The sequence below is a fragment of the Pangasianodon hypophthalmus genome, chromosome 23 (assembly GCF_027358585.1).
Source record: "Pangasianodon hypophthalmus isolate fPanHyp1 chromosome 23, fPanHyp1.pri, whole genome shotgun sequence".
NCBI classification, from domain to species: Eukaryota; Metazoa; Chordata; class Actinopteri; order Siluriformes; family Pangasiidae; genus Pangasianodon; species Pangasianodon hypophthalmus.
Window position 1 is genome coordinate 1,563,558 of NC_069732.1, and position 26,443 is coordinate 1,590,000.

General features: G+C 39.9%; 1 protein-coding gene across 6 annotated transcripts; it reads right to left on the reverse strand.

The window, feature by feature from the left end:
* Window positions 1-238: 238 nt before the first annotated feature.
* On the reverse strand, window positions 239-21,599 carry rfx5 (regulatory factor X, 5). 6 transcript variants are annotated; one of them, XM_034298423.2, is made up of 10 exons: window positions 21,504-21,599; window positions 18,965-19,096; window positions 8,149-8,182; window positions 7,964-8,046; window positions 7,697-7,813; window positions 6,588-6,704; window positions 6,375-6,453; window positions 6,090-6,288; window positions 5,898-5,992; window positions 243-5,534 (listed from the first exon to the last, which is right to left on the reverse strand). In XM_034298423.2, the coding sequence occupies exons 2-10, from the start codon at window positions 19,051-19,053 to the stop codon at window positions 4,662-4,664; spliced, it is 1,686 nt and encodes a 561-aa protein (XP_034154314.2). In that variant the 5' UTR covers window positions 19,054-19,096; window positions 21,504-21,599; the 3' UTR covers window positions 243-4,661. The 6 variants fall into 6 exon arrangements, with proteins under 6 accessions (XP_053084526.1, XP_053084525.1, XP_034154314.2 ...); XM_034298421.2 differs by having other exon boundaries at window positions 244-5,534; window positions 7,697-7,816; window positions 21,504-21,598; XM_053228552.1 differs by lacking the exon at window positions 21,504-21,599 and adding an exon at window positions 20,547-21,244 and having other exon boundaries at window positions 244-5,534; window positions 7,697-7,816.
* Between the last annotated feature and the right edge of the window lie 4,844 nt (window positions 21,600-26,443).

The window sequence follows — 26,443 nt, forward strand, 5'->3', positions numbered from 1 at the left end:
GGAGCTGGAGACGGCGGTGTGGGATCAGGCAGGGTTGTGGGTGGGGTTAGAGGGTGGAGGTGGAGAGGGTGGTGTGGGATCAGGCAGGGTTTGGGATCAGACTGTGGGGCGGGATTGGGTTTGACCAGGGTGGAGTTAGGATGACTATAGGTGAGTATATGAAGTGTTAGTGGTGGAGTTGAAGGTGGAGTTAATGGTCAGACTATGGTACGGGTGGAGTTGGGGGCGGGGTTAACATTTGTACCTCGTCTTCGTATTCATCCAACTAAATCCAGCCACATCACCCGTGTTTGTTCACATCAGGAAGATTTGTAAGATTTTGTCCATAAAAGTAGTTTTAATGTATGAAGAGAAACTGAGAAAGATGGAGGTTGGTGTTTGATTTTTTTATATATAATTAATTAATTAAAGGGAGTTAAAATAAATGAAGAAGGAAATAAAGTTAGTCCTGATCTTTAGAATTTGTAATTTAAATAAAACTGAAAGGAGAACACAGTGTGAGGTTCTGGAAATGTCATTAAGAGCACAAATATTCATTTCTAACTGTTTTAAAGTACAGCGAGTGACGTTCTGAGCGACTGGAACAGCCTGATCGCTGTGTAGACGTGATTACTGGCACAGCTTTATTTACAGTTTCATTAAGTTCACAGTCAGTAAACGTTCTGTGCGTTATGACGTCATCAGTGTGCAGCGTTTGTGTTTATTTTCACACAAAAATACTTCCATGTTGAACTTTCCGTGACGTTTCACACCAAAACGCACGACTTCAGATCTCCGACTCGATTCTTTCATTTTTAACGGAAGCTCAAAGGAAGGAAAGCGGATGCAGGACGCTGGTGATAAAAATATTATTTTGATGATTTCAGAGTCACGCTGAACATCTATAAAGTTCTTTAATAATGTAGTGACTTTGTGGGAAATTCCATATTTACAATAATAACAAAAAAGAAAAATCTCCTGCATTCAGTACCAAAAAACATCATCTGTGAGATCACACGCTGGGGCTCGTGTTTATCATCATTACCTGATTTTACACTGCAATATGTTGCGTTTTTTTTTTTTTTTTAACGTTACAGTCGGGGCCACAGTTCTGTTCATCAAGCCTTATTAAAAAATATTAAAAATTCACATTTGAGGAACAAAATTCTGGGATGGTTTTGTCCCAGTTAATTATTCTGTAACGTTCTCCTTATGTAAATAAGTGCATTGTTTTTATTTTAAATTTGACTAATCATATACAAGAATATGGCAATATATAATATACAATAATAATAATAATAATAATAATAATAATAATGGATTGGTGCACTTATAACCCTGGGAGGATCAGCAAAGGGTTCTTCACATGATTTACTTCACATAAAAATGTATATACTTTTTTATTTTTATTTAATGTAATTGGAAATCCTAATGTATATAATTAAACAGATTTAATAAGTAAGTCAGAATTACTGAGCATCAGAATCTGCTTTATAATTAAATACATTTTGTTGCAGTAGGGTAGAATGTAAGTGTAATGCTCTAAACAAACAAACAAATAAACAAACAACTTCTACAACACAGCAGCAGCTAAAATAAAAATCAAAACTGAAAAATAACTGAACTGAAATTTCCAAGCCAAAATATAGAAACTAATCGTCTCACACTCTCTATTGTTAAATAATATATACTGTATTTTATATGGTGCAAAATACAGGTCACACTTTTTATAGCAATAAATCATATACTTTTTTTTTTCCTCAAAAAAATGTTGTTAAATAGAGGGTTAAATCGAGGGTTAAATACTGTAGCCCAAAACAGTTAGAGACGTGAGAATCTACTGCGAGATTTAAAGCCTCGATCTTTTAACGAATAAGAGTGAGATCTTGAACAGTGTGTTATATTAATTATATTTATTAGATTTATTATATTTCTTAACAGCTTGTGTTTTTAAAAGTGTGAAAAATGAACCTTCAGGTGGACATCTGTGAGTGAGATCAATAATAATAATAATAGTAATAATAATAATAATAATAATAATAATAAGCTGTCTCTGATCACTTCACTGTGCTTGGCTGGTTTTGTTAAAAAGTTAAATTAAATAAAAACAGGAAGAGTTCGGGGTAATTATGGCGACTGTACGAAAGCCATGTTTGAAATAGTTTTTTAATGATGATGTTAACACAGTGTTGATTGTGAAGGCATGTACTGAATGAAGGTACTGCTACACATCCTGATTAGAATAATTTAATAAGAATCTTACACCAGTTTGTTGAACAGTTAAACAGTTAGCATAGCTGCCTTTCACTACATCACTGCAATCTTCTTTTGGCACAGACAGGGTTCCTGAAGCGTCCGGGGAGGACCGTAAACCCGGATCGAGGTGAGACAAGAACAGCAGACGAAATATTACTAATGTGAGGAAAGGGGGCGGGGCTTCCAGGGGAGGAGGGTCACTTCATATCAATATCAAAGAGTTCACAACCGTCAATCATTTCAGATTCACTTGCAGAACGACTCGTCTGTCGCTTTTATTGTTGGGGAAAGCTGAAGACTGCTCTCTCTCTCTCTCTCTCTCTCTCTCTCCCTCTCCCTCTCTGGGCGTATTTTTGAGTGATAACTCGTAGCAGCGTACTCCGGAGTCGAAACGCGTCTGCGCTTCTGAAGTGTCCCTAACCTGAAGTGGTCGTGTTTAGGGAGAAACAGAAGCAGAGGAGAGAGCAGACGTACCACACGCTGATGTTCACTGCAACTGAGTTTCACAGCAAAACTATTTACACACGAAGTGTTAAAATCCCATCACATCTCTCACTCCTGTAAAATAATCAAATAAAAAGGGTCTCAGTAACTTTATATCGTGTGTGTGTGTGTGTGTGTGTGTGTGTGTGTGTGTGCGTGTGTGTGTTCTATAAATCTTTGTCGCTGCAGTTTAAAGTTAGATGGAGAGACAGAGGCGCTGTAAATGCCCTCAATTTACAAACCCGTAATAGCACTGGACATCACCTACACGACTTACACACACACACTCAATCATTACCCGGGTCACCACAACACACACACACACACACACACACACACACACACACACACACGCACAGAGCGCGGTCATGGTTCTGTGGCCCAGCGTCCTCCTCTCCAGTCTGGACCACTCTGTAATAAAAGTGCGTTAAAGCTACAGTTCGGCCCGTAATAAAAAACACGCCCCTCCGTCATAAACACAGTCGATCATCTGAGAGGTGTTTGGTGTCTGTATGAAAGCTGAAGCTATGACGCTAATGTAGCTAACAGATAATGGAAGCATATGGCCACCACTTTAGCGCGCTGTCGTCTCCTCAGTCAGCTTTGTGGAGTTGTTTAGCGTCTCGGACGGATTTGCTGATTTGTCGTTTGTCATCTTTAAACGTCAGAGGTGCCAACGTTGCTAACGTGAAAATCCCAGCAGTCAGAGAGAAAAAACTACGTTTTCATAAAAGTGATGATGCGGCTCAATGCTAGCAGCGTAAACGATAAACAGCACCTTCTGCCCTGCGCTCACCAGACCGCCCACAGCCCCGCCCATGACCCCGCCCATAGCCCCGCCCACCCATACTCTGGATAAATCGTGTGTATATAAATCACAGAGATTTAGGCGTGTCTTCACCATGTTCACTAAGAACTCCATGTGTACTACACACACACCTCATTTTAATATAAATTCTTTGTTTTATTTATTTATTATAAGTGCTTGTTGTAGGAGGCGTGGCCACCTGATCATGAGTAGGTCACATGATCACGATATGCCTGTAGTGTGTACCTGTGCTGGAAACTCGGTAACTTCTCTAAAACCCCCAGAAGCATCACTTCTCTCTGACTCGCCCTTTTAAAGCTCATCTTTTTGCGTTTTAAACGTTTTGGTTTTCGACAGAAAAGAGAAAAGGGACGAGACGTCAGTTCCGACGAGATGTACGTATATTACCTTCTACTGCTCAGTTTATAGAAGACAAAATACACCGCAATCTTTCCACGTGTGTGTGCGCATACGATAGAGTTGTACTAAAATCCCAGAGATACTTAAACAATAATCACGTCTGAATATTTATCAGTGGGAGCGGCTGCGAGGAAAAGCGGCGAGTTGAGCCAAAAAAAAAGGCGGAAATTGGTATTTATTGGTATTTTGAAAAAGTCAGCGATGAGTTAACACACCGTGACTAACCATGACTCACTGTGAAACAATAACAAACCTAGCCTAGATAAAATCAGCGTGAAGCGAAGGTAACTGCTATCACAAGCTCACGTGTTTTTCACCTCCAGGCGTCCTTTCCCCTTCGGTGAGTTAGCTTTTTATTCATGTTTGCTTTGAGTTGGAAAAAAAAAAAAAGAAAGAAAAAGCATAGCTGTCAGGAGTAACACATATCGCCATAGTAACAGATTAAAAAAACAAGTAAATGCCGTGGCTACACTGTAAATTTTGGCACCTCTGAAACTGCGTCTGTGCAGTTCGCTTTTGGCTCCTTGTACTGCTGCGTGTTATCGTTAATCGACTGCAGTTCATCACTGACCTCATTAGATTATTAGGGAACAGAGGAAGTAAAAACACACCCGAAGATACGGAGACACGACTGCAATCTGAACTGAACAATCTGACATCTTAGCTACGAAAGTCACTGACGAGACACACACACACACACGCGCGGGACAGACGGCTAAGGGACCTCCCCCTCCCCCGGGCTCGTCTCGGCCACGCTGCAAACCGAGTCGTCTGCAGGGATCAAGGGGTTGATGGGAGTGAGCGTGATCTCCACTACGCCCCTGTCCTCGTGTACAGTAGGAGGAGGGAGATGCGCGGCGGCGCTCTGAGTCACCTGCACCTGGTTAACGGGACGGTTTTCCCGTGACACGGGGGCTCGCTGGATCACCATGGCCCGGCCCGGTTCCTGCAGGAGCACGACGGGCCGTGACTCGGGTTCCTCAGCTTTACACGGCAGCACCGTCTCCGTCACCTGCGAGGACGAGGAGGAAGAGGAGGAGGAGGACGACAGCGCTTTCTGGATCACCCCTCTGTTCGGCACCACTGGATTCAGATTCAGATTCTGATTCGGATTCAGGTTTAGGTTCTGATTCGGACTGAGGTTCTGAGCCGCCGCCATTTCTTCTGGTCTCTGCTTCCTGGGTCGGCCCCGTTTGCGTTTCAGAGGCGGGCCCGCGGCCACGGCAGACGAATCGGACGCCCGTTTAGATGCCGTCGTCACCGCCGGCGCTGTTGAAACGGTCACCGAAGGAGGCAGGATCATGAGAGGGAGGGCGGAGCCGCGTTGCTGAGGCGAGAGCGTTGCCACGGTGATGGGCAGAGTCACTTGGACGCCGCTGGAATCGTTCGGCGTGAAGGCAGGCGCGGGGGCATGAACAGAGAGGAGAGGTTTTTCAGGAATCGAGCCACGAGGGCGGAGCTGAGGAAGTTTTTTGACCAGAGCTTCCACCTGCATCTCGCGGCCTCCGTAACGCAAAACCTCGGGAGCTTTAGCTGATTTGTCGTTAGGAAGATGTTTCACAGACGCAGCCTGCTCGCTTTCATCCTTCTGTAAAAAAAAAAAAAAAATAAAAAAATCCAATGAGAATATCACACGCTGAATAAATAACCGTGTGACATTCTGATCATTTTGATTCTATTGAACAATATAAGTAATAAACACTGTGCGTGTGTGTGTGTGTGTGTGTGTGTGTGTGTGTGTGCACACAATTTCATTCCTCTTATATCACAGCAATTTGCCCGCAATTAAAACAAACAATTTCATACTTTTTAATGCATTTATAGTTACATTTATTGGCCAGTGAGTTCCTGTTGTCACTTACGTTACAGCAGATATAAACATCCTCATGTCGCTCCCCTCACCATCCTCACCAGCCTGTGGGATAAAGTATATATAATCGATATATAATACCTTAGCGTCTTGGCCAGCGCTTTCCTCCTCCGCTGTACTCCCTCTGGACGTTGTTGGGTTCTTTTTAATCACTTTGTGTGGTTTCGCAGGGCCTCCTGGTAAGAGAACACGACACCACATGTTTCAGTCACTGTTACTTCCAGGTTCGTTGTTAGACGAAATGAGAAAGCGAGACTGTAACTCTGTTTGTACCGGCGAGCGAGGCGGAGGTGACGAGCTCGGCCTGGCTGCAGCGCGGGTTTACGATATGCTCCTGCACTAAGAAGCGTGCGATTTCCACCACCGTGTCGAACGAGCGCTTGAGGATCTTCTGAGCCCAGTCACAGATCAGCTCGCACGCCGCTTCCGTCACTTCCTGTTTGTACGTTTGCACCAGCTCGGTCAGCTCGGACTGCAGGGGAACAGAGTCACGTAAACAGCTGAAACGAGTACACAGGGTTAGTGAGTAAAAGCGTGAGCGTGAGCAGAGTTTCGTACCGGGTCATTCTTGAGGTCCAGGTTGGGTAATAACGGCATATTTAACACCGTCTTCCTGCGGATCCCGCTGTAGCAGTACGTAACGCCAACGTGGTCAAGGAACAATGATGAAACACACCCAGAAGACAGGTAATGTAATGATGCTTTTAGAGCATCAGTATAGAAGTGAATTTACAGCAGTGTGTGAGAGCGACAGGTTGATGTAAAGGATATTTGGACTGCCCCCTGCCTCCCAGTCTGCGAGCCTTGATGTTGGGGAAGATGTCTCTGATGATCTTGCCGAAGTTCGCCGCACTCAGAGGCCTCTGCTGCAGGTTTTCACAGTGCTTCCTGCAGAGTGGACATCACAACACGGTGTAAGTAACTGCGTATGTCCCGCAGTGTTTCCCAACCCTAGCTGTAAAGACTCCATGTTCTGTACATTACTGTGCAAAAGTCTTAGGCACATGCAAAGAGAGATGTTTCTACATTAAAAAAATCCTATAAAGAGCAGTAAACAGTAATAAATGAAATAAAGTCAGTATTTAATGTGACGATCCTTCACTTTAAATAAATAAAGCAGTATCTGAGGTGCAGTGTGTGCAGTTTTATAAGGAAATGAGCTGGAAGTGTTACTGAGCATCTTGCAGAAGCAGCCACAGTTCTTCTGGAGACTTTGACTGTCGACTCGCTTCTTATTTCTGCAGCGAAACCCAGCAGCCTTCATTATGTTTTTATCTGAAAAGTGTCTCTTATGGAATCTGCTGCTTTCTTTACTGACATACAAACATTTTTCTGGAACGTTTCATTTTGTGCTGAAAAACTAATGTTTGGAATCTAAAATGTTTTTGTACTGAATCAATAATGTAGAAGTCAGAAAATAAACATCTATAACAAAGTTTGTACTAAAAGAATTATTTTAAAAAGGGGTGCCAAGACTTTTGCACAGTACTGTATTTCTGTTATTTTTTTATCTTATTGATTTGACAGAGAATGTGTGATTTTCTATAACATGCTACCTTGAATAATCTTTGCGTCTGCCTCAGCATTGTGACACCATTTACCCTGTTTCATGCATCTCATGTATCACGATTAAATTTAGATAGATATTTAAAATACTAGATCCTGATTGGTCGGAATGTGTTGATTAATTTCCTAATACAGCAGATCTGACAGTAGTGCAGCTGCAAGTTTACGTTTTTTGGGATTTCTCTGTAACATGACAAGCTGCATTTCTTATTATTATTATTAATTTCAAGAGAGAGAAATAAAAGAGACGCTATTGAGGGAACGGCTGATTATAGCTGCTATAACGTAAGTGAGAACAGGAACTGATTTCTCACCGGTACGTCTCGTAAACATCTTGTTTAGGCAGGCAGGTGTCGGCATGTTCCTCCAGGTGACTGCGAATCCAGTTGCAGGTGTGAAGCTGGTCGGCCGTGTTCACCGAGTTTGAGTCACTGCTATCAAATACACACACCATCATTTCTCATTTGTGAGAACAGTTTGAGTTTCTCTCTCACCCAAGAATCTCTCATCAAACAACACTTTCTTTATACTAATATATAATCATCACACTTCCCTAACAGGAACATAACGCTCGGTCGTACCTCTTCTCTCCTGCACTCGGACCTGAGGGAAGCTGTAAATACAGGTAGAGTTTGTCGTTGTCTGTAAACTGCTGCACATCTCTCTGAGGAAAGACGTTGCACAGAGCGGCGAAATGTTAGAAAATAAAAAACGAGTGGATTGGGATCATTTACTCAGCTGTCAGTTACTCTGATCAGATACTTACCAAAATTGTATCCACTTTACTCTGCACGGTCTTACTGTGAAGAAAAAAAAAAACTGTGTCAAACAATATTCATATAATATCAAACTTGAGTGTCTGTTAAAAATCCAGCAAAGTTTAAAAGAAAAAACAAGATGTAAATGTGATTTTTTTAAAAAACTCGCTGAGCAGGAAGGCTACTGTAACTCAAATAACCACTCTTTACAACCACGGTGAGCAGAAAGGCATCTCAGAACTCACTCTAACTGTACTGTTAAAGATAAGAAAAAACCTCGCCCGGTCTAATGAATCTCAATTTCTGCTGTAGATCAGAAAAGGGTCAGAATTTGGCGTCAAACCCAGATATCCATGGACGCACCCTTCTTTGTGTCAGCAGTTCAGCCTGGTGGTGGTGGTGTAACGGTGTGGGGAATGTTTTCTTGGTATCAAGCTTGAATTGTATGCGTATCTGAGTATGGTTGCTGAACATGTGCTTCCCTTTATGGCCACAAGTTACAAATTGTTTATAACGGCTACTTCCAGCATGTCAGAAAGCATGAACATGAGTTCAGTGTACTTCAGTGGTTCCTCAGTCACCAGATCTGACTCCAGTAGAGCACCTTCAGGATGCGCTGCTGATGGTGTTCCTAATAAAGTGGCCATTCAGCATATACATATATATTTAAAAAAAAAAAATCATTTTATAAAATGAAACTACAAATACTACAAAAGAAGATAAAAAAAAATTAGAAGAAAGCATGACAGTATTTTCTGTTTGTAATGTAGGATATGGTTATTAGTAATTAGTGACTAGCAACCCCCTAGCAACCCCTTAGCAACTGTCTGAGATACCATAGCAACCACCTAAGATATCCACCAATAAACTTGTTAATCTCTAAGGACGCTGGAAGCCGCTCCTAAGGTTTGTTAAAAGGGTCACGTTTACCCTCGAGATAAACCCGATGTTTCTCTGCAGATATCAGATATCACACCACTGAAGCAGAACTCCGTTCCTTTCTGTTTTTATTTTTCTGTTTATTTTTTAAACATATATTTTTTAATTCTGCTGTTCTATGAAAGAATGTTTACTTAGAAACCTGGATCTGCTATTCCTAGAACATAATGTGTAACCTGTGAGTGTGTGTGAGATGTTACAGTGATCACACACACCCCTGTTTACACGCTCAGGTAGGGAACAGTGCTTCTGTACAGCAGCTAACATCAGCATTTTACTCACATCAGCATTTTACTCTCCATGTAATAATAGTGTGTGTGTGTGTGTGTGTGTGTGTGTGTGTATGTGTGTGAGGATTACTGGCAGAAAGACCAGGGATCACAAATAGTAACAAAAACATACTCAAAAAGAGCAACACATCCCATAGCAACCACCTAGTAACCACCTCAGATACCACAGCTACCATCTCAGATACCACCTAGTAACCTCCTAGTAACTTCTTCAGATACGATAGCAACCACATAGCAACTGTCTCAGTTATCATAGCAACCACCTAGTAACCCCCTAGTAACTGCATCGGACACTATAGCAACCACCTAGTAATTCCCTAGTAAATACCTGAGATACCATAGCAACCACCTAGCAACCCCATAGTAATTACCTGGTATAAAAGGAAGCCACATAGCAACTGCCTGAGATACTATAGCAACCACCTAGTAATGGCCTCAGATACCACACCAACCACCTAGTAACCACCTCAGATACCATACCATACCAACCACCTAGTAACCACCTCAGATACCACAGCTACCATCTCAGATACCACCTAGTAACCTCCTAGTAACTTCTTCAGATATGACAGCAACCACATAGCAACTGTCTCAGTTATCATAGCAACCAGCTAGTAACCCCCTAGTAACTGCATCAGACACTATAGCAACCACCTAGTAATTCCCTAGTAAATACCTGAGATACCATAGCAACCACCTAGCAACCCCATAGTAATTACCTGGTATAAAAGGAAGTCACATAGCAACTGCCTGAGATACTATAGCAACCACCTAGTAATGGCCTCAGATACCACACCAACCACCTAGTAACCACCTCAGATACCATACCATACCAACCACCTAGTAACCACCTCAGAAACCATACCATACCAACCACCTAGTAACCACCTCAGATACCATAGATACCACCTTGTAACCTCCTAGTAACTTCCTCAGATACGATTGCAACCACCTAGCAACTGTCTCAGTTATCATAGCACCCTCCTAGTAACCCTCTAGTAATTGCATCAGACACTATAGCAACCACCTGGTAATTCCCTAGTAAATACCTGAGATACCATAGCAACCACCTAGCAACCCCATAGTAATTACCTGGTATAAAAAGAAGCCACATAGCAACTGCCTGAGATACTATAGCAACCACCTAGTAATGGCCTGAGATACCACAGCATCCACCTAGCAACGACTATGTAACCACCTAGTAACTGACTCAGATGCCATAGCAACCACCTACTAACTGCCTAAGCTACCACAGTAACCACCTACTAACTATCTCAGATACCATATCTACCACTTAGTAACTGCCTCAGATGACATAGCAACCTGCAAGCAACCTCTGAGTAACTGTCAGAAACTATAGCCACCACCTAGTAATCCCTTAGTAACTGCCTCAGGTACCATAGCAACCACCTAATAACCCTCTAGTAACTACGTCAGATACCATAGTAACTAGTTACTCCCTGAAATGCCACTGCAACCACATAGCAATTGCCTGAGATACTATAGCAACCACCTAACAGCCGCCTAGTAACCGCCTGATACAGTGATGATGACGATGAAGAATAAACAAATAAACAAACAAATAAATAAATAGATAGATTTAGAAAGAGAGTAAGGATGATACTCTTGAGACGAACCCTACAGATATCACACCTCAAACCACCGAGCCACACCTTTCCTTTCTAACATCCACACAGCTCGAACAGTTCGTGTGTTACTGTGTCTACAGCGCTACATAAACCTTTTTTTAGAGACTTTTTAAATTCTGTTGTTTTAATAAAGAACATTGGATCTTCTATTCCTAGATCATAACGTGTAACCCGCGAGTGTGTGTTTGAGATGCGTTACAGCCGTCGACTCGCAGCTCGTCACATATCTTACACACTCCCCTGTGAAAAGGTCTTTAACGCTGATGTCAGGTAGAGAACAGTGCTCCTGTACAGCAGTGCTGCTAACATCAGCGTTTAATCTCCATGTATTAATGTGAGTGGTGTGTGTGTGTGTGTGTGTTTGTGAGTGGTGTGTGGATGTGTGTGTGTGTGTGTGTGTGTGTGTGTGTGTGTGTGTGTGAGGATTACTGAGAGAGCTGCAGTGCTCATTTCACTGGTGAGAAAAAGACCAGGCTCAAAAATAGTAACTTAAGTAGACTTACTCACAAAGAGTAATACATACCATAGCAACTACCTAGTAACCACCTCAGATAACACAGCAACCGCCTAGTAACTGCCTCAGATACCACAGCAACCACCTAATAACCACCTCAGATGACACAGCAACTACCTAGTAACCACCTCAGATAACACAGCAACCGCCTAGTAACTGCCTCAGATAACACAGCAACCGCCTAGTAACTGCCTCAGATAACACAGCAACCGCCTAGTAACTGCCTCAGATAACACAGCAACCGCCTAGTAACTGCCTCAGATACCACAGCAACCACCTAATAACCACCTCAGATGACACAGCAACCGCCTAGTAACTGCCTCAGATAACACAGCAACCACCTAGTAACTGCCTCAGATAACACAGCAACCGCCTAGTAACTGCCTCAGATAACACAGCAACCGCCTAGTAACTGCCTCAGATAACACAGCAACTACCTAGTAACCACCTCAGATAACACAGCAACCACCTAGTAACCACCTAGTAAATGCTTCAGATACCACAGTAACCACCTAATAACCACCTAATAACTGCCTCAGATACCACAGCAACCACCTAATAACCACCTAGTAACTGCCTCAGATGACACAGCAACTACCTAGTAACCACCTCAGATAACACAGCAACCGCCTAGTAACTGCCTCAGATACCACAGCAACCACCTAATAACCACCTAGTAAATGCATAAGATACCACAGTAACCACCTAGTAACCACCTAATAACTTCCTCAGATACCATAGCAACACACCTAGTAACCTCTTAGTTACTAGCTGAGATATCATATCAACCATTTGGTAAGTGCCCGAGATACCATAGCAACCACCTAGTAAATACCTGGGATAGGATATAAACCACATCGTAACTGTAAGAGATACCATAGCAACCACCTAGTAACCCCTTAGTAACTACCTGAGATATCATAGCAACCATTTAGTAAGTGACTGAGATACCACAACCACCACCTATCAACTGCTTCAGATATCACAGCAATCACATAGTAACCTCCTGAGGTACCACAGAAACCACCTAATCACTGCCCCAGATACCATAGCAACCACCTAGTAAATACCTGGGATAGGATATAAACCACACAGTACCTGTGAGAGACTGAGATACCATAGCAACCACCTAGTAACTGCCTGAGATACCATAGATACCACAGCAACCACCTAGCAACTGCCTCAGATACCATAGCAACTACATAGTAACCTAATGAGATATCATAGAAACCACCTAGCAACCCTTAGTAACTGAGTGGGATAGTATAGCAAGCACTTAGCAACCCCCTGGTAACTTGCCGGAGGTACTACAGCAGTGGGGTTGTAGTTATGGGGGTAACTGTAGGCTAGAGCAGCAGTGAGTGGAACAGAGATGCCTGTGAGTGAGAGAACCTCAGCTACTCACTCCTCTGTTCCGGGTTCCTCCTCCTGCTGCTGCTGATGTTGTTGTTGATGATGTTGTTGATGATGTTGTTGATGATGATGATGTTGTGTGTCAGAGTCGAGAGGAACCTCCACTTTAACGGGGTGTAAATACACACCCGCTCCTCCGGGGGGGTTCAGTACATTAATCTGAGCAGGGTACATACACGAGTGTTTAAAGCCAGCCTTGCGCAGCTGCTTCCGCGCGTCCCCGGTTTCAGCGCGTCTCTTCTGCACAGAGAGCGAGAAATCCCGGAAGGAGACTTTTCTCCCCATCACTCGGACCGCGTCTTTGTCTCTGGCAGCCTCCAGAACCACACGCTTGTCCCTGTAGTTGTGAAACCGCACCAGAACCGCTCTCGGCTCTCCGTCCGCGCGTTTCTGGGGTCCCGTGCGACGCGCGCGCTGCAGCTCTATCCGGTTGTTTCTCACGTGCATCCCGAGTACATCCGGCACCCAAGTCTCAAAAAACGTTACCGGGTCCGGACCTTCCGTGCCTTCTTTCAGCCCAACTATCCGAATATCCTTGGAAAATAGCCTTCCGCGCTCCAGGTCTTCCAGGCGGTCCAGCGTTCTCTCCAGCGCGTCCTCGAGCTCGGCGACGCGCGCGTCCGTGACCCTGCTGCGCTCCTCGAGCTCCGACACGCGCTGCTTTCCGTCGCCAACTCCACGGACCACCAGGTCCATCTTGCTGGAGATCTCATCAAGTGGCTCGTGAAGTTTCCGAACCCTGTCGATGATTTTGCCCACAGCATCTTCTTCGCATCTCTCCACCTCGCCATCTTGCTGAAACTCGAACTCTGCAGAGCTTTCAGCCGGGCGAGTTACTCTTCCGGTTTGCTTCAGCTTCTTGTGCATCGAGCTTTTCTTTCAGCTTCGGTTCAGCTACGAGTGAAAACTCGTTTTAACGAAAATAAAGAGAATTTAGACGGAGAACGAAACCCAGCGCGTCTACAAACAAAAGCCTCCCGGCAGCCAGGAGCTCGGGGGCGGGGCTACACCACCTAAAGTTTATAATTATCATAAGCGTCTTTTACATCTTTCTCTTTTTTAATTATTAATTAAACTGATTCAGAACAGTTACAGCACACTTCACTGCAATGAGTCAAGTTATTAACAAATGACAGCAGAATATACCATAAATCACACCATATAAATTATTAATTAATTAAACACTCCATATATTGTTTTCTAATCTCATGCTTGAGTTTATTTTTTATTTATTTATTTATTTATTTATTTATTAAACACTCCATATACTGTTTTATAATTTCATGCTTGAGTTTATTTTATTTTATTTATTTATTAATGAAACACTCCATATATTGTTTTATAATTTCATGCTTGAGTGTTTATTATTATTATTATTATTATTATTTGTTTCTTTATTAAACACTCCATATACTATTTTCTAATTTCATGTTTGAGTTTATTTTATTTATTTATTTATTTATTTATTTATTTATTAAACACTCCATATATTGTTTTCTAATTTTATACTTGAGTATTTATTATTATTATTATTATTACTATTATTATTATTTGTTTCTTTATCAAACACTTCTATACACTGACAAGAAATCCGTGGAAATAATTTAAATAATTAATTATTCATTAATTTGTATCTTTGTTTTTATGTCTAAAAATACAACTAAAAATAAACCCGTTGCTGTGGTGTGATTAGACGGTTGCTATGGTGTTGCTAGGTGGTTTTTATTTTATCCAGTGAGGTTCTAGGATGTTGCTAGGTGGTTGCTATGGTATCTCAGGTGGTTGCTAGGTCTTTGCTGGCATGTTAGAGGAATGTATTAGTTTGATTAGTAATAATTTTTTAAAGAATTTAATTAAACACTCAATTTCCACTTTAAACACAGATCTCTTATGATTGGTTGAACCCCACAGAGGCGGGAAAGTTTTTTTTTCCAAAAGAGAAACCAAACAGTGATCTCTGATTATGCATTTCTATTCATTTAAAAAAAAAACTGTCACTTTAAGGAAGTCTGACATTCGGTGAACAGCATTATGGGAAACTGACGTGTACTTCTTGTTACAAGTAACAGGTGAAATCTTATGAGATAGATGTTGCTAGGTGGTTGCTAGGCGGTTGCTATGGTGTTCCAGCTGATTTCTAGGCAGATGATATGATTTCCCAGGTGGTTGCTAGGCGGTTGCTATGGTGTTCCAGCTGATTTCTAGGCAGATGATATGTTAATCCCAGGTTGTTGCTAGGCGGTTGCTATGATGTTCCATCTGATTTCTAGGCAGATGATATGTTAATCCCAGGTTGTTGCTAGGGGGTTGCTAGGTGGGTGCTATGGTGTTCCATCTGATTTCTAGGCAGATGATATGTTAATCCCGGGTTGTTGCTAGGTGGTTGCTACGGTGTTTCAGCTGATTTCTAGGCAGATGATATGATTTCCCAGGTTGTTGCTAGGCAGTTGCTATGGTGTTCCAGCTGATTTCTAGGCAGATGATATGATTTCCCAGGTTGTTGCTAGGCAGTTGCTATGGTGTTCCAGCTGATTTCTAGGCAGATAATATGTTAATCCCAGGTTGTTGCTAGGTGGTTGCTATGGTGTTCCAGCTGATTTCTAGGCAGATGATATGTTAATCCCAGGTTGTTGCTAGGCAGATGCTATGCTATTGCAGGTTGTTGCTAGGCGGTTGTTAGGTGGTTGCTATGGTGTTCCAGCTGATTTATAGGCAGATGATATGTTATCCCAGGTGGTTGCTAAGTGGTTGCTAGGTGGTTGCTATGCTATATTCCAGGTGGCATGTAATCAAACCCTCCATGTCCAGTATAAACACAGGTATCTTATGATGCGGTGAAGCACACAGGCCGAGGAAAAGCAGGTGATTTCTTTTTTTTTTTTGATTTTCAACCATAGCAACCAACCACCGATATCTGATTACAAAATATCTGATTATAGAGTGACGGGAAAATACGTATACAGACACTTTTTTCCAGTGTACATATATCCACATCTTTGTTTATGCTTACGAATAGCTACTTTGTTGTCCAGGTTTATAAAGTCAGGAGACAGAACCACCGCTATCTGATAAATTTACACCGATATGTAAATTTGAAGTGGATATATACATATTAAACAAAAAAAAAAGTGTCCGAACACATATAATATTTACTTATATATTTGTTTTTATGTATAAAAATGTGTTGGATTCATGATCACTTTAAAAAACATACAGATTTCATACTATTTTTACTGTTTGTATCATTTACGAACAATAACAACAATGAACAATAATGATGGGAAAATGTATTTAAAAGAAAGTCTTTAGCTAAATATTTAATTTTTTAATATATAACTTAAATACTGGCCTGCATAAATAAATACTGCATGACTTTTTGACTGAAAATGGAATAAACGTACGCTACATTTTCCCATCGTTTGATAATTAGTGATAATTAATGATAATTACGGAATGGCCACAACAAAAACAAAATGGTGGTCTCTGGTGTTTGTACAGTACTGTACAGTTTGGGCAGAACTCACCAAATTACATATTTTGTTAAGTGAAAAGAGGTTCTAGATGTTAATAGAAGGTTTCTTTATATCTGATGAACATAAAAATTAGAAAAATAAATAAATAAAATAGCAATTATGGTACGTAGTATCACCCAGGAGTTTTTAAATTCGTGTTTAATAAATGTTCTTCCGCTCTTCCTTGCAGAACATTTGTAGTTCTGAGATATTCCTGGGCCAAGCGTGTTTAAGATCTACCGACATATCTGAACGATGTTCACGCCAGCGGAGTGTGAAGGTCGTTCCTAAAGCTTCAGCTTCCCTTTCTTGAATTAGCTCATGGTGGATTTTGAGGTATGTTTTGGATCGCTGTCCTGTTGTAGACGCCAACCTCTTTTCAGTTTCAGTTGTTTGACTGATTGTGTCACATTTCCTTCCTGAATTTCCATCTCCATCTACTGCGCAATGTTTCTTGTGCCACTTGTACCCCAACGCACAAGAGATCCACCCCTGTGCTTAACAGCTGGCGAGGTTCCTTTCTTCAAAAGCTGCTCCTTTTGTTTTTCTCCAAAAATATCTTTTGTGGCCAAAGAGTACATTTTTACTTCACAGCACTTGTTTCCAAAATGCCTCTGGTTTATCTTCATATTGTTTTACGTACATCATGACTTTGCCAGTAAGGCTTCCTTCTGATGACTCTTCCATGCAGATCATGTTAGTGCAAACAATGCAGCACAGCAGAACAGTGCGTCAGAGTGTTCTTGGTCTACCAGATCTTTCCTTGATTTCTTAAAGACATTTTGGACAGTGAAAATCGTGAGCTGGAATCACTTTGATGTCTGTTTATAGTCTTCCTCTGCTTTGTTGGGGTCAATTAGCCTCATTTTCAGATCCTCATTCAGCTGATTAGAGGAGCCCATTGGTGATTGTTGAGGTTTGAAGAGTCAGAGAATTTATTACGCTCTGGAATTGTTATTCCTAACGACTGCTCTGGAATTGTTATTCCTAATGAGTGCTCTGGAATTGTTATTTCTAATGAATGCTCTGGAATTGTTATTCCTAATGAGTGCTCTGGAATTGTTACTCCTAACAACTGCTCTGGAATTGTTATTCCTAATGAGTGCTTTGGAATTGTTATTCCTAATGAGTGCTCTGGAATTGTTACTCCTAACAACTGCTCTGGAATTGTTATTCCTAATGAGTGCTTTGGAATTGTTACTCCTAATGACTGTCTGCTCTGGAATTGTTATTCCTAACGACTGCCTTGGAATTGTTACTCCTAATGTCTGTCTGTTCTGGAATTGTTATTCCTAACAACTGCTCTGGAATTGTTATTCCTAACGACTGCCTTGGAATTGTTACTCCTAATGTCTGTCTGTTCTGGAATTGTTATTCCTAACAACTGCTCTGGAATTGTTATTCCTAACAACTGCTCTGGAATTGTTATTCCTAATGACTGCTTTGGAATTGTTACTCCTAATGTCTGTCTGTTCTGGAATTGTTATTCCTAACAACTGCTCTGGAATTGTTATTCCTAACAACTGTTCTGGAATTGTTATTCCTAATAACTGCTCTGGTCACTAGTTACTTCTAATGACTGCTCTGGAATTGTTACTTCTAATGTCTGCTCTGGAATTGTTACTTCTAATGTCTGCTCTGGAATTGTTATTCCTAATGACTGCTCTGGAATTGTTATTTCTAATGTCTGCTCTGGAATTGTTACTTCTAATGTCTGCTCTGGAATTGTTACTTCTAATGTCTGCTCTGGAATTGTTATTCCTAATGACTGCTCTGGAATTGTTATTTCTAATGTCTGCTCTGGAATTGTTACTTCTAATGTCTGCTCTGGAATTGTTATTCCTAATGACTGCTCTGGAATTGTTACTTCTAATGTCTGCTCTGGAATTGTTATTCCTAATGACTGTCTGCTCTGGAATTGTTATTCCTAATGACTGCTCTGGAATTGTTATTCCTAATGACTGCTCTGGAATTGTTACTTCTAATGTCTGCTCTGGAATTGTTACTCCTAACGACTGCTCTGGAATTGTTATTCCTAACGACTGCTCTGGAATTGTTATTCCTAATATCTGCTCTGGAATTGTTACTCCTAACGACTGCTCTGGAATTGTTACTTCTAATGTCTGCTCTGGAATTGTTACTCCTAATGACTGCTCTGGAATTGTTACTCCTAATGACTGCTCTGGAATTGTTACTCCTAATGACTAATCACGCCAGTGAGTCCTAATGAGGCTATTAGCAGCTAACAAGTTAATACTTTAAAACTTGAAGGGTGTCCAAACTTTTGCACATAATTAATATTTTTTTCTTCAGGTATTTTAAGTTCATCAGATATATTGTAACTGTGCATTAACATTAACAACTCTTCAAACATCAGAGATTTTTTTAAACCTTTTGCTGCAGTGGCTGCCCAAACCTTTGCATACAACTATATATATATATATATATATAAAAAACGCTGATCACTGATGTGTTACTGTAGTTACGTGTAACAGGTGAAATCTTACGAGATGTTCAGCTTGAGCTTCTGGAGCATGCCGGGTTTGGCGTCGCCCTCTGCAGACGAGCCTTCTGCTTTTATCGGGTCTTCCATCATGGCTCAACCACGTCAGGGTGACAAACCGCATTCAGGACCCTCTCTGGGATTAACAAGACTCATATTACACGTGCGCAGTTATCTTTAATAACATGATAATAACTGAGTAGTGACACAAATCGGAGGTGTTTTCTTCCACAGCTCTGATATTTTGGCCTGTGGAGGAAAATAAGATTCGTATCTATGTTCATATCATGCGCTATAGTCTTACGTGGTACACCATGTAGCTGAGTATATAGTAGCTGGATGTTTTCAGGTCCAGTGTCATTTTGCGTAAACATGAATGACAGAATTGTTAAACTGAAAACGTTCCTTATAACAGCATTTTAACTATTTAAAATCATTTCCTTTCCTATCATTTTAAACCCTTTCAGAAATTATCGTATTTTGTAAATGCGTAAATAGCCGGTATGTCGTTCTGAAAGACTTCCTTGTTCTATTAGACATAAGCTGCGTTCACGGCATTTTAACGTAATTACGAGATCTGGCTTGTAAAAAGCGTTCACGTCCTCGTAGAACTCGTAACTACAACTTGTAAACTAGGAATTTTTAACTGAGAGCTCCGACTTCGTACCGAAACACTCAAAATGGCGGCGGGTTCAGCAGTAAACGTAGTTAAGTAGTTATCTTGTAATATTTCTGTTTAATAATTCGTATATTTTACTATTATTAATGCCTTAATAATGCAAGATTAATCTGAAAATGTTAATGTAGCTAGCACAGACCGTTACTTGTTGTATTGTGGTTTTGTCTATTGATTACGCATCATTCCGAGTCCGAGGACGTGAACAACTCCGTAATTACGATCATTCCAAAAACATGGCGTTAAATGCAGCGATAAATTACACCACAGCGCTGATCAATTCTCAAATCTGATTGGTCAGAAAGTGTTGATTAATTTTCTATAACAGCAGCTCTGACAGTAGTGCAGGTTTATATTAACGTGCTCGTTCTAATACATTATCGTTTCTATAGCAACAGCTCGTCATACTACGGAAGAAAATCATCGATATGGTGAAGATTTCTGTAAATAGAGGTTTATGTAACATTTATGGAAGGAGTCTCCAGTGTCAGCGCTTTGTAACAGTCAGCGGTAAAGCTGTAACTTTAAGATTTAAGAGGAGTTTACGCTTCTTTGCGGTTTCTTGCTAACGTGACAAGCTGTCATGAGAAAAAAAAAACAGATGCTGGTGAAGGAAAGGCTGTTTATAGCTGCTATAACGTAAGCGAGAATAGGAACTAACTTTTCCGCAGACGTTCCACAACATTAAATGTAACTGTAAATGGATAAAAAATACGCTGTTTCATACTTTAATGAATTAAAATTGTAATCGTTGGCAAATCACTGTGGTGTCAGAAGAATAAAGCACTCGTGGACGTGCTGTTGTAGGAAATTAATCAACGTTCAAGATGGTAACAGTGACTCCGCTTCATCGCACCACGGCGTCGTTGATTACTTTTCTATAACGGCGTTCCCTAAAGCGTTTACTTACTTTTTAATTCTGATAAAACTATGATATACTATTCCATTCTAACGTCTTTGATATGCAAATGATCGTGACGGTTCAATCAGAAGTATGCAAATTAGCGCATGACGTCATCCGGCAACTTCTTTTGTTGATTTTGCTTTTGATGTAAAACTGGAAATGGTGCAGATGTGCAGAAAAAAAAAAAAAAGGAGATAATTTACTGTAGAGGAACATTTACACCCATTCATAAAAACACACACACACACACACACAGTGCCACAAAACACTTCATAAGAGAAACACAATATTAATACACAACACATTAATTAATACACACACTGTAAATGTCTATACTTATTAGTTATTACACAACAACAACAATAACACACATTTCTAAGAATTAAAATCTCATCCACAAAAAAATTAATCTCTCTGTTAAAGAAAAAGTAGCAAAGAAAATAAATTCACAACACACACACACACACACACACACATTGTGGCTCAGCTTGTTTGTTTGGAGTAAAACAGCACATAATTACAGTGTTATAACTTCGTTTCCGTTAGCTAACGACGTGGCTAATTCGGATAGCTAGCTAAGTTTAGCCGGATGGATAACTAGCGGCTAGCTAGTTAGCGTGTTAGCCAGCTAGCTAACCGTCTTCCTGTCATCATATGGTTGATTTACTGGTTGATTTACTTCGATACACTTTATAAGATTCAATCATATAACATCGTAATATTGCTAGCTTGATGCTGTTAGCTAGTCTGCTAATAATTTCATCTAAGCTAACCACCGACACCTCGGCTAGTCAATGCTAGCTAACGTTAGCTAAATAACCATACATTAAACTCAGCTTTTCCAGCAAGAAACTAAACCAATTTCGCAACCAGCACGCGCCGTTACTTTTACACCATATATGCTGTTCATCAAAACGCAAAATAATGGCACGGTTTATTTATTAAAACGAAAAAAAGAAGTACCTGAGTCAAATAAACAGCAAAAAAATCCCTGCGCATTATTTTGTGATTGGACGACTGGTCTTATGTCTGCCTGACTACAAAGCAAAAGTCGCTCTGATTGGTCCGTTCGGCTCGTCTGCCTCGGATACAGACTGTACCCTGCGCTGTGATTGGCTGATTCTTTTTATTTTTTAACCGACGTACTGTGTGGAAGAGGTGGCTGCATTTTCTCTCTATAGCGTGTTAATAACACAGAAATATCATAAATATCCATGAATTTAGGTTTAATGTGTCATTTACACTCCAGTTTATATTATATACATATATACATATATAGTTCTTTATGAAGTACACTCCAGTGACTCCCTAGATTTAGATAAATCTTTAGATATATACAGTATCTATCCATCCATCCATCCATCCATTTTTTGTTCCGTTTATCCTACACAGGGTGGCTGGGAGTCTGGAGTCTATCCCAGGAAACTCCGGGTACAAGCCGGGGGACGCCCTGGACCGGGGTGCGAACCCATCACAGGGCACAATCACACACACACACACACACACACACACATTCACACACTACGGACAATCTAGAAATGCCAATCAGCCTACTGTGCATGTCTTTGGACTGGAGGAGGAAACCGGAGTACCTGGAGGAAACCCCTGAAGCATGGGGAGAACATACAAGTTCTGCACACACAGGGTGGAGACGGGAATCGAACCCCCAACCCTGGAGGTGTGAGGCATATATATATATATATATATATAGTCTTAGGCACATGCAAAGAAATGCTGTAGAGCAAAAATGCCTTTATCGGGTCTTCCATCATGGCTCAACCACGTCAGGGTGACAAACCGCATTCAGGACCCTCTCTGGGATTAACAAGACTCATATTACACGTGCGCAGTTATCTTTAATAACATGAAAATAACTGAGTAGTGACAAAAATCGGAGTTGTTTTCTTCCACAGCTCTGATATTTTGGCCTGTGGAGGAAAATAAGATTTGTATCTACAATCATACTCTTACGTGGTACACCATGTAGCTGAGTATATAGTAGCTGGATGTTTTCAGGTCCAGTTACATCATGAACACTAAGTGTTATTTTGCATAAACATGAATGACAGAATTGTTAAACTGAAAACGTTCTGTATTACATTAACAGCATTTTAACTATTTAAAATTATTTCCTTTCCTATCATTTTAAACCCTTTCAAAAAAAAAAAAAGCCTTTAAATGTTTCTACATTTAAAAAAATCCTATAAAGAGCAGTAAACAGTAATAAATGAAATAAAGTCAGTATTTAATGTGACGATCCTTCACTTTAAATAAATAAAGCAGTATCTGAGGTGCAGTGTGTGCAGTTCTATAAGGAAATGAGCTGGAAGTGTTACTGAGCATCTTGCAGAAGCAGCCACAGTTCTTCTGGAGACTTTGACTGTCGACTCGCTTCTTATTTCTGCAGCGAAACCCAGCAGCCTTCATTATGTTTTTATCTGAAAAGTGTCTCTTATGGAATCTGCTGCTTTCTTTACTGACATACAAACATTTTTCTGTAACATTTCATTTTGTGCTGGAAAACTAATGTTTGGAATCTAAAATGTTTTTGTACTGAATCAATAATGTAGAAGTCAGAAAATAAACATCTATAACAAAGTTTGTACTCAAAAAAATAGGGTGCCAAGACTTTTGCACAGTACTGTGTATATATATACACACATATATACTGAATTAGAGGTCATTCCTAATCAGAGAACTCTTATATCTCACCCCAGACAATTCCTTTGGTCCTCACTTATCAGGCCATTAATAAAAACACTTTAAAACATTATACTTATAAATACTGAAGGATCCTAAATATAAAGCTGCGTCTCTTTTTTCAGGAAGCTCCACCTCTACTCATCTCCTCCAGACGAGACCAAACCACCAAACCCGTGTCTATAAGGAGTGAATTCAATGATCTCTGTAATAAACAACTGTTTACTGACTATTAGTTATTAATTTATTAACACAGCCACTAAAATCACCGGCTATAAAGGATCAGTTTCATGCATTATCACAGGAAGTGTTTATTCTCTTTCCTGTAAGAGATGTAATCAGCTTTACACTGGAGTGTGGAGTATTGGAGAAAACGCTTTAATTTCCTTAATACACTTACTAATGAGTTAATTATTTATCTATTAGTTATTTCTTTATTATCGTTAGTTAATCTTTCGTTATACTCCATAGTCATGTGCGTAATCAGAAGTCTAGTGTATCTGCTTCTTGTCTTTTAGGCTTGTTGTGTGAGAAAGCAGGAAGATGTCCTTGAAGGCCGGATTTAAGGCCTTTAGAGAAGGTCTACTCCATCGGGACTGATTTAAGACGCCTGCGGGACGTGAAGCTCCGGTCATGGTCATGTCTTGTTATGTATGAGGAATAGAATCGGCTTGTGACCCTCAGCTTCTCTCCAGCAGTTCTCACAGTCCTCGTAGTTTTAGATTTTCACCATATATGTATTTCCTTTCCTGTTAATCATGTAATCACTTATTATAATTCATGTTAATTTTATCTTTATTTGAAAAATAAGCTTGAAGTTCTTTGATTACCTGTAATCAATCACAGAACACTAGCCTTGTGCAGTGAATTTTTGGAGGATTTCTTCTAACTTAATCATATTACACTGGACTCAACTGTATCTCTGTGTGTTTAACTTTTATTTGTGTTCAGAAGGGAATATTTTCTACCGCAGGAGAAACCAAGAGGAGATCCGAAGGCTGATGGTCTTTTCAAGCACCTGCATGCCATCAGGAGTAAAGATTTCTCTTTCCCAGTGGTGAGAAACTTCACTATCGATGGGCATAACATTATAACATGGATGAAATCTCTGTTTGCACTAAAGCGAGATGTTCTTCTACACTCCTGCAGCTCTGGAACACCACGGAATGTGAAGGTCACACTATTAAATCATCATCCGATTTGAATATCAGCTGGTGTAATAAACAAAAGCACTTTCTTGCACAGCTATATATTCTTCTAACTGGAAAAAAGTGATCACAATCCCTAAAGACTTGTTAATAACATTTACTGAGCACTCGGTGATATCCAAACACATTAAAGCTAAATGACTTTACTGCGATTATTGATGCTAAAGATTCATTTACAGCATTTATTTTTGATCCTGAATTAAAATTTGACAAACAAATTAACTCTGTAGTCAGAGCCAGTTTTTTGCAGCTTAAGAGGCTTCGCAAGCTGAAAGGTTTTCTCAGTTTTAATGATTTAGAGGTTGTTATTCATGCATTCATTTCAACCAGGCTGGATTACTGTAACGCACTTTACGCTGGAATTGCCCCTATTTACATTTCAGATCTTCTCCATTTCTATTCTCCTGTGAGAACGCTTAGATCATCTTCTCAGAACTTATTGATTGTCCCACAATCTGGTTTAAAATCTAAAGGGAACAGGGCCTTTGCAGTTCTGGGTCCTGATCATCCCCTACATTATCTTCTTTTAAATCATCTCTTACAACTTTTTAAAATCATCTTTTTTCTCAGGCTTTTGCTTAACTTGAAAACACTGTTTGGTGATGTTTTGCATTACTTATTGTATTATTTAATGATTTTAAATTTGATTTGATGTTTTAATGCTTTCGTTAGTTGATATTTCTGGTGTTTTGGCTGTGCAGCACTTTGGTCAGCACTCGTTGCTTTTAAGGTGCTATAGAAATAAACTTGACCTTGACCTTGATTTAAAACTACCTGCTCATTTTAAGCTCACGGAAACCTTGTTGAATAAATTCCACTAAATAATTCTGCACTGGGTTTCTTTCTCAACACCTGCGACAGAGGAATCAGCAACATTTCAAAAATAAATCCACCAAAAGCCTCAAGTAAGAATACACACGCCTGAAAGATCTCAGCGAAGGTGACGTCACTGATACCGAGCCAGCAGATAACGGTGGAGCAGTCAGGAGGTGTTTGGAGAAAAGAAAGGAGCTCAGTTACATCAAGAAGAAGCATAAGCAAGTGTTCAAGGAATCAAATGAATCAAATGATCAAGGAATGAAATGATATGTGACTATTTTTATCCACGTTTGCATCCTCTAGTTGATATGTGACCAGCTTTGAATATTTTAATGGCAAATCAGTTTAAAAATCTGAATTATTTTTTACACACCAGTTCTCTGTCTTTTTTTTTTTGTTTTTTGATAATAATACATTATAACTGATCAATAATAACAGATTTATAATCACTTATAATTGGTAATAATCTATTTGTTATTGTTGCCCTGATTCTTTTCTGTTCGCTGCCTTTTACACTGACGCAGCGATCGAATGGTTTAGATGGCGCTTGATGCTTGATAATAATCAACAAGGTGTATTATTATGTTGATAAAGAAATAAATGCATTGAATGTTTAAATATAATAATAATAATAATTATATTATCTTATATGATGCTAATACAATATAATATAATAATACTTCTACCTCACACACAAACAGAAACAGTTTGCACTATGAATTTTTTTTTTTTTTGCACACTACATAATAACTCTATACACTGTACAGCTCTGTATATTCACTTTTTTATTTTTAAATCTAAAAGATCAGTTATAATGTATTATTATTATTATTATTATTATTATTATTATTATTAGATCAGTTATAATGTATTATTATCAGTTTTATACAGAAACAGTTGTGCTATGAGAATTTTTTTGCACACTACAGCTCTGTATATCTGTTTGTTTGTTTGTTTGTTTGTTTGTTTTTAAACATATTCTATTTATGTATCTTCATATTCTACATTACATTCCTCTAAAGGCTGCTAAACTTTCTTTATCATATAGTCTACTAGATTTTATTATTATATTCTGTTTGTATTATGTGTGTGTATGTTTGTTTGTTGTTCTGTTTGTTGTTCTGTTCATTGTTGCACTGTGGGACGAGGCACTAAGGAAAAACTTTTACATTACAT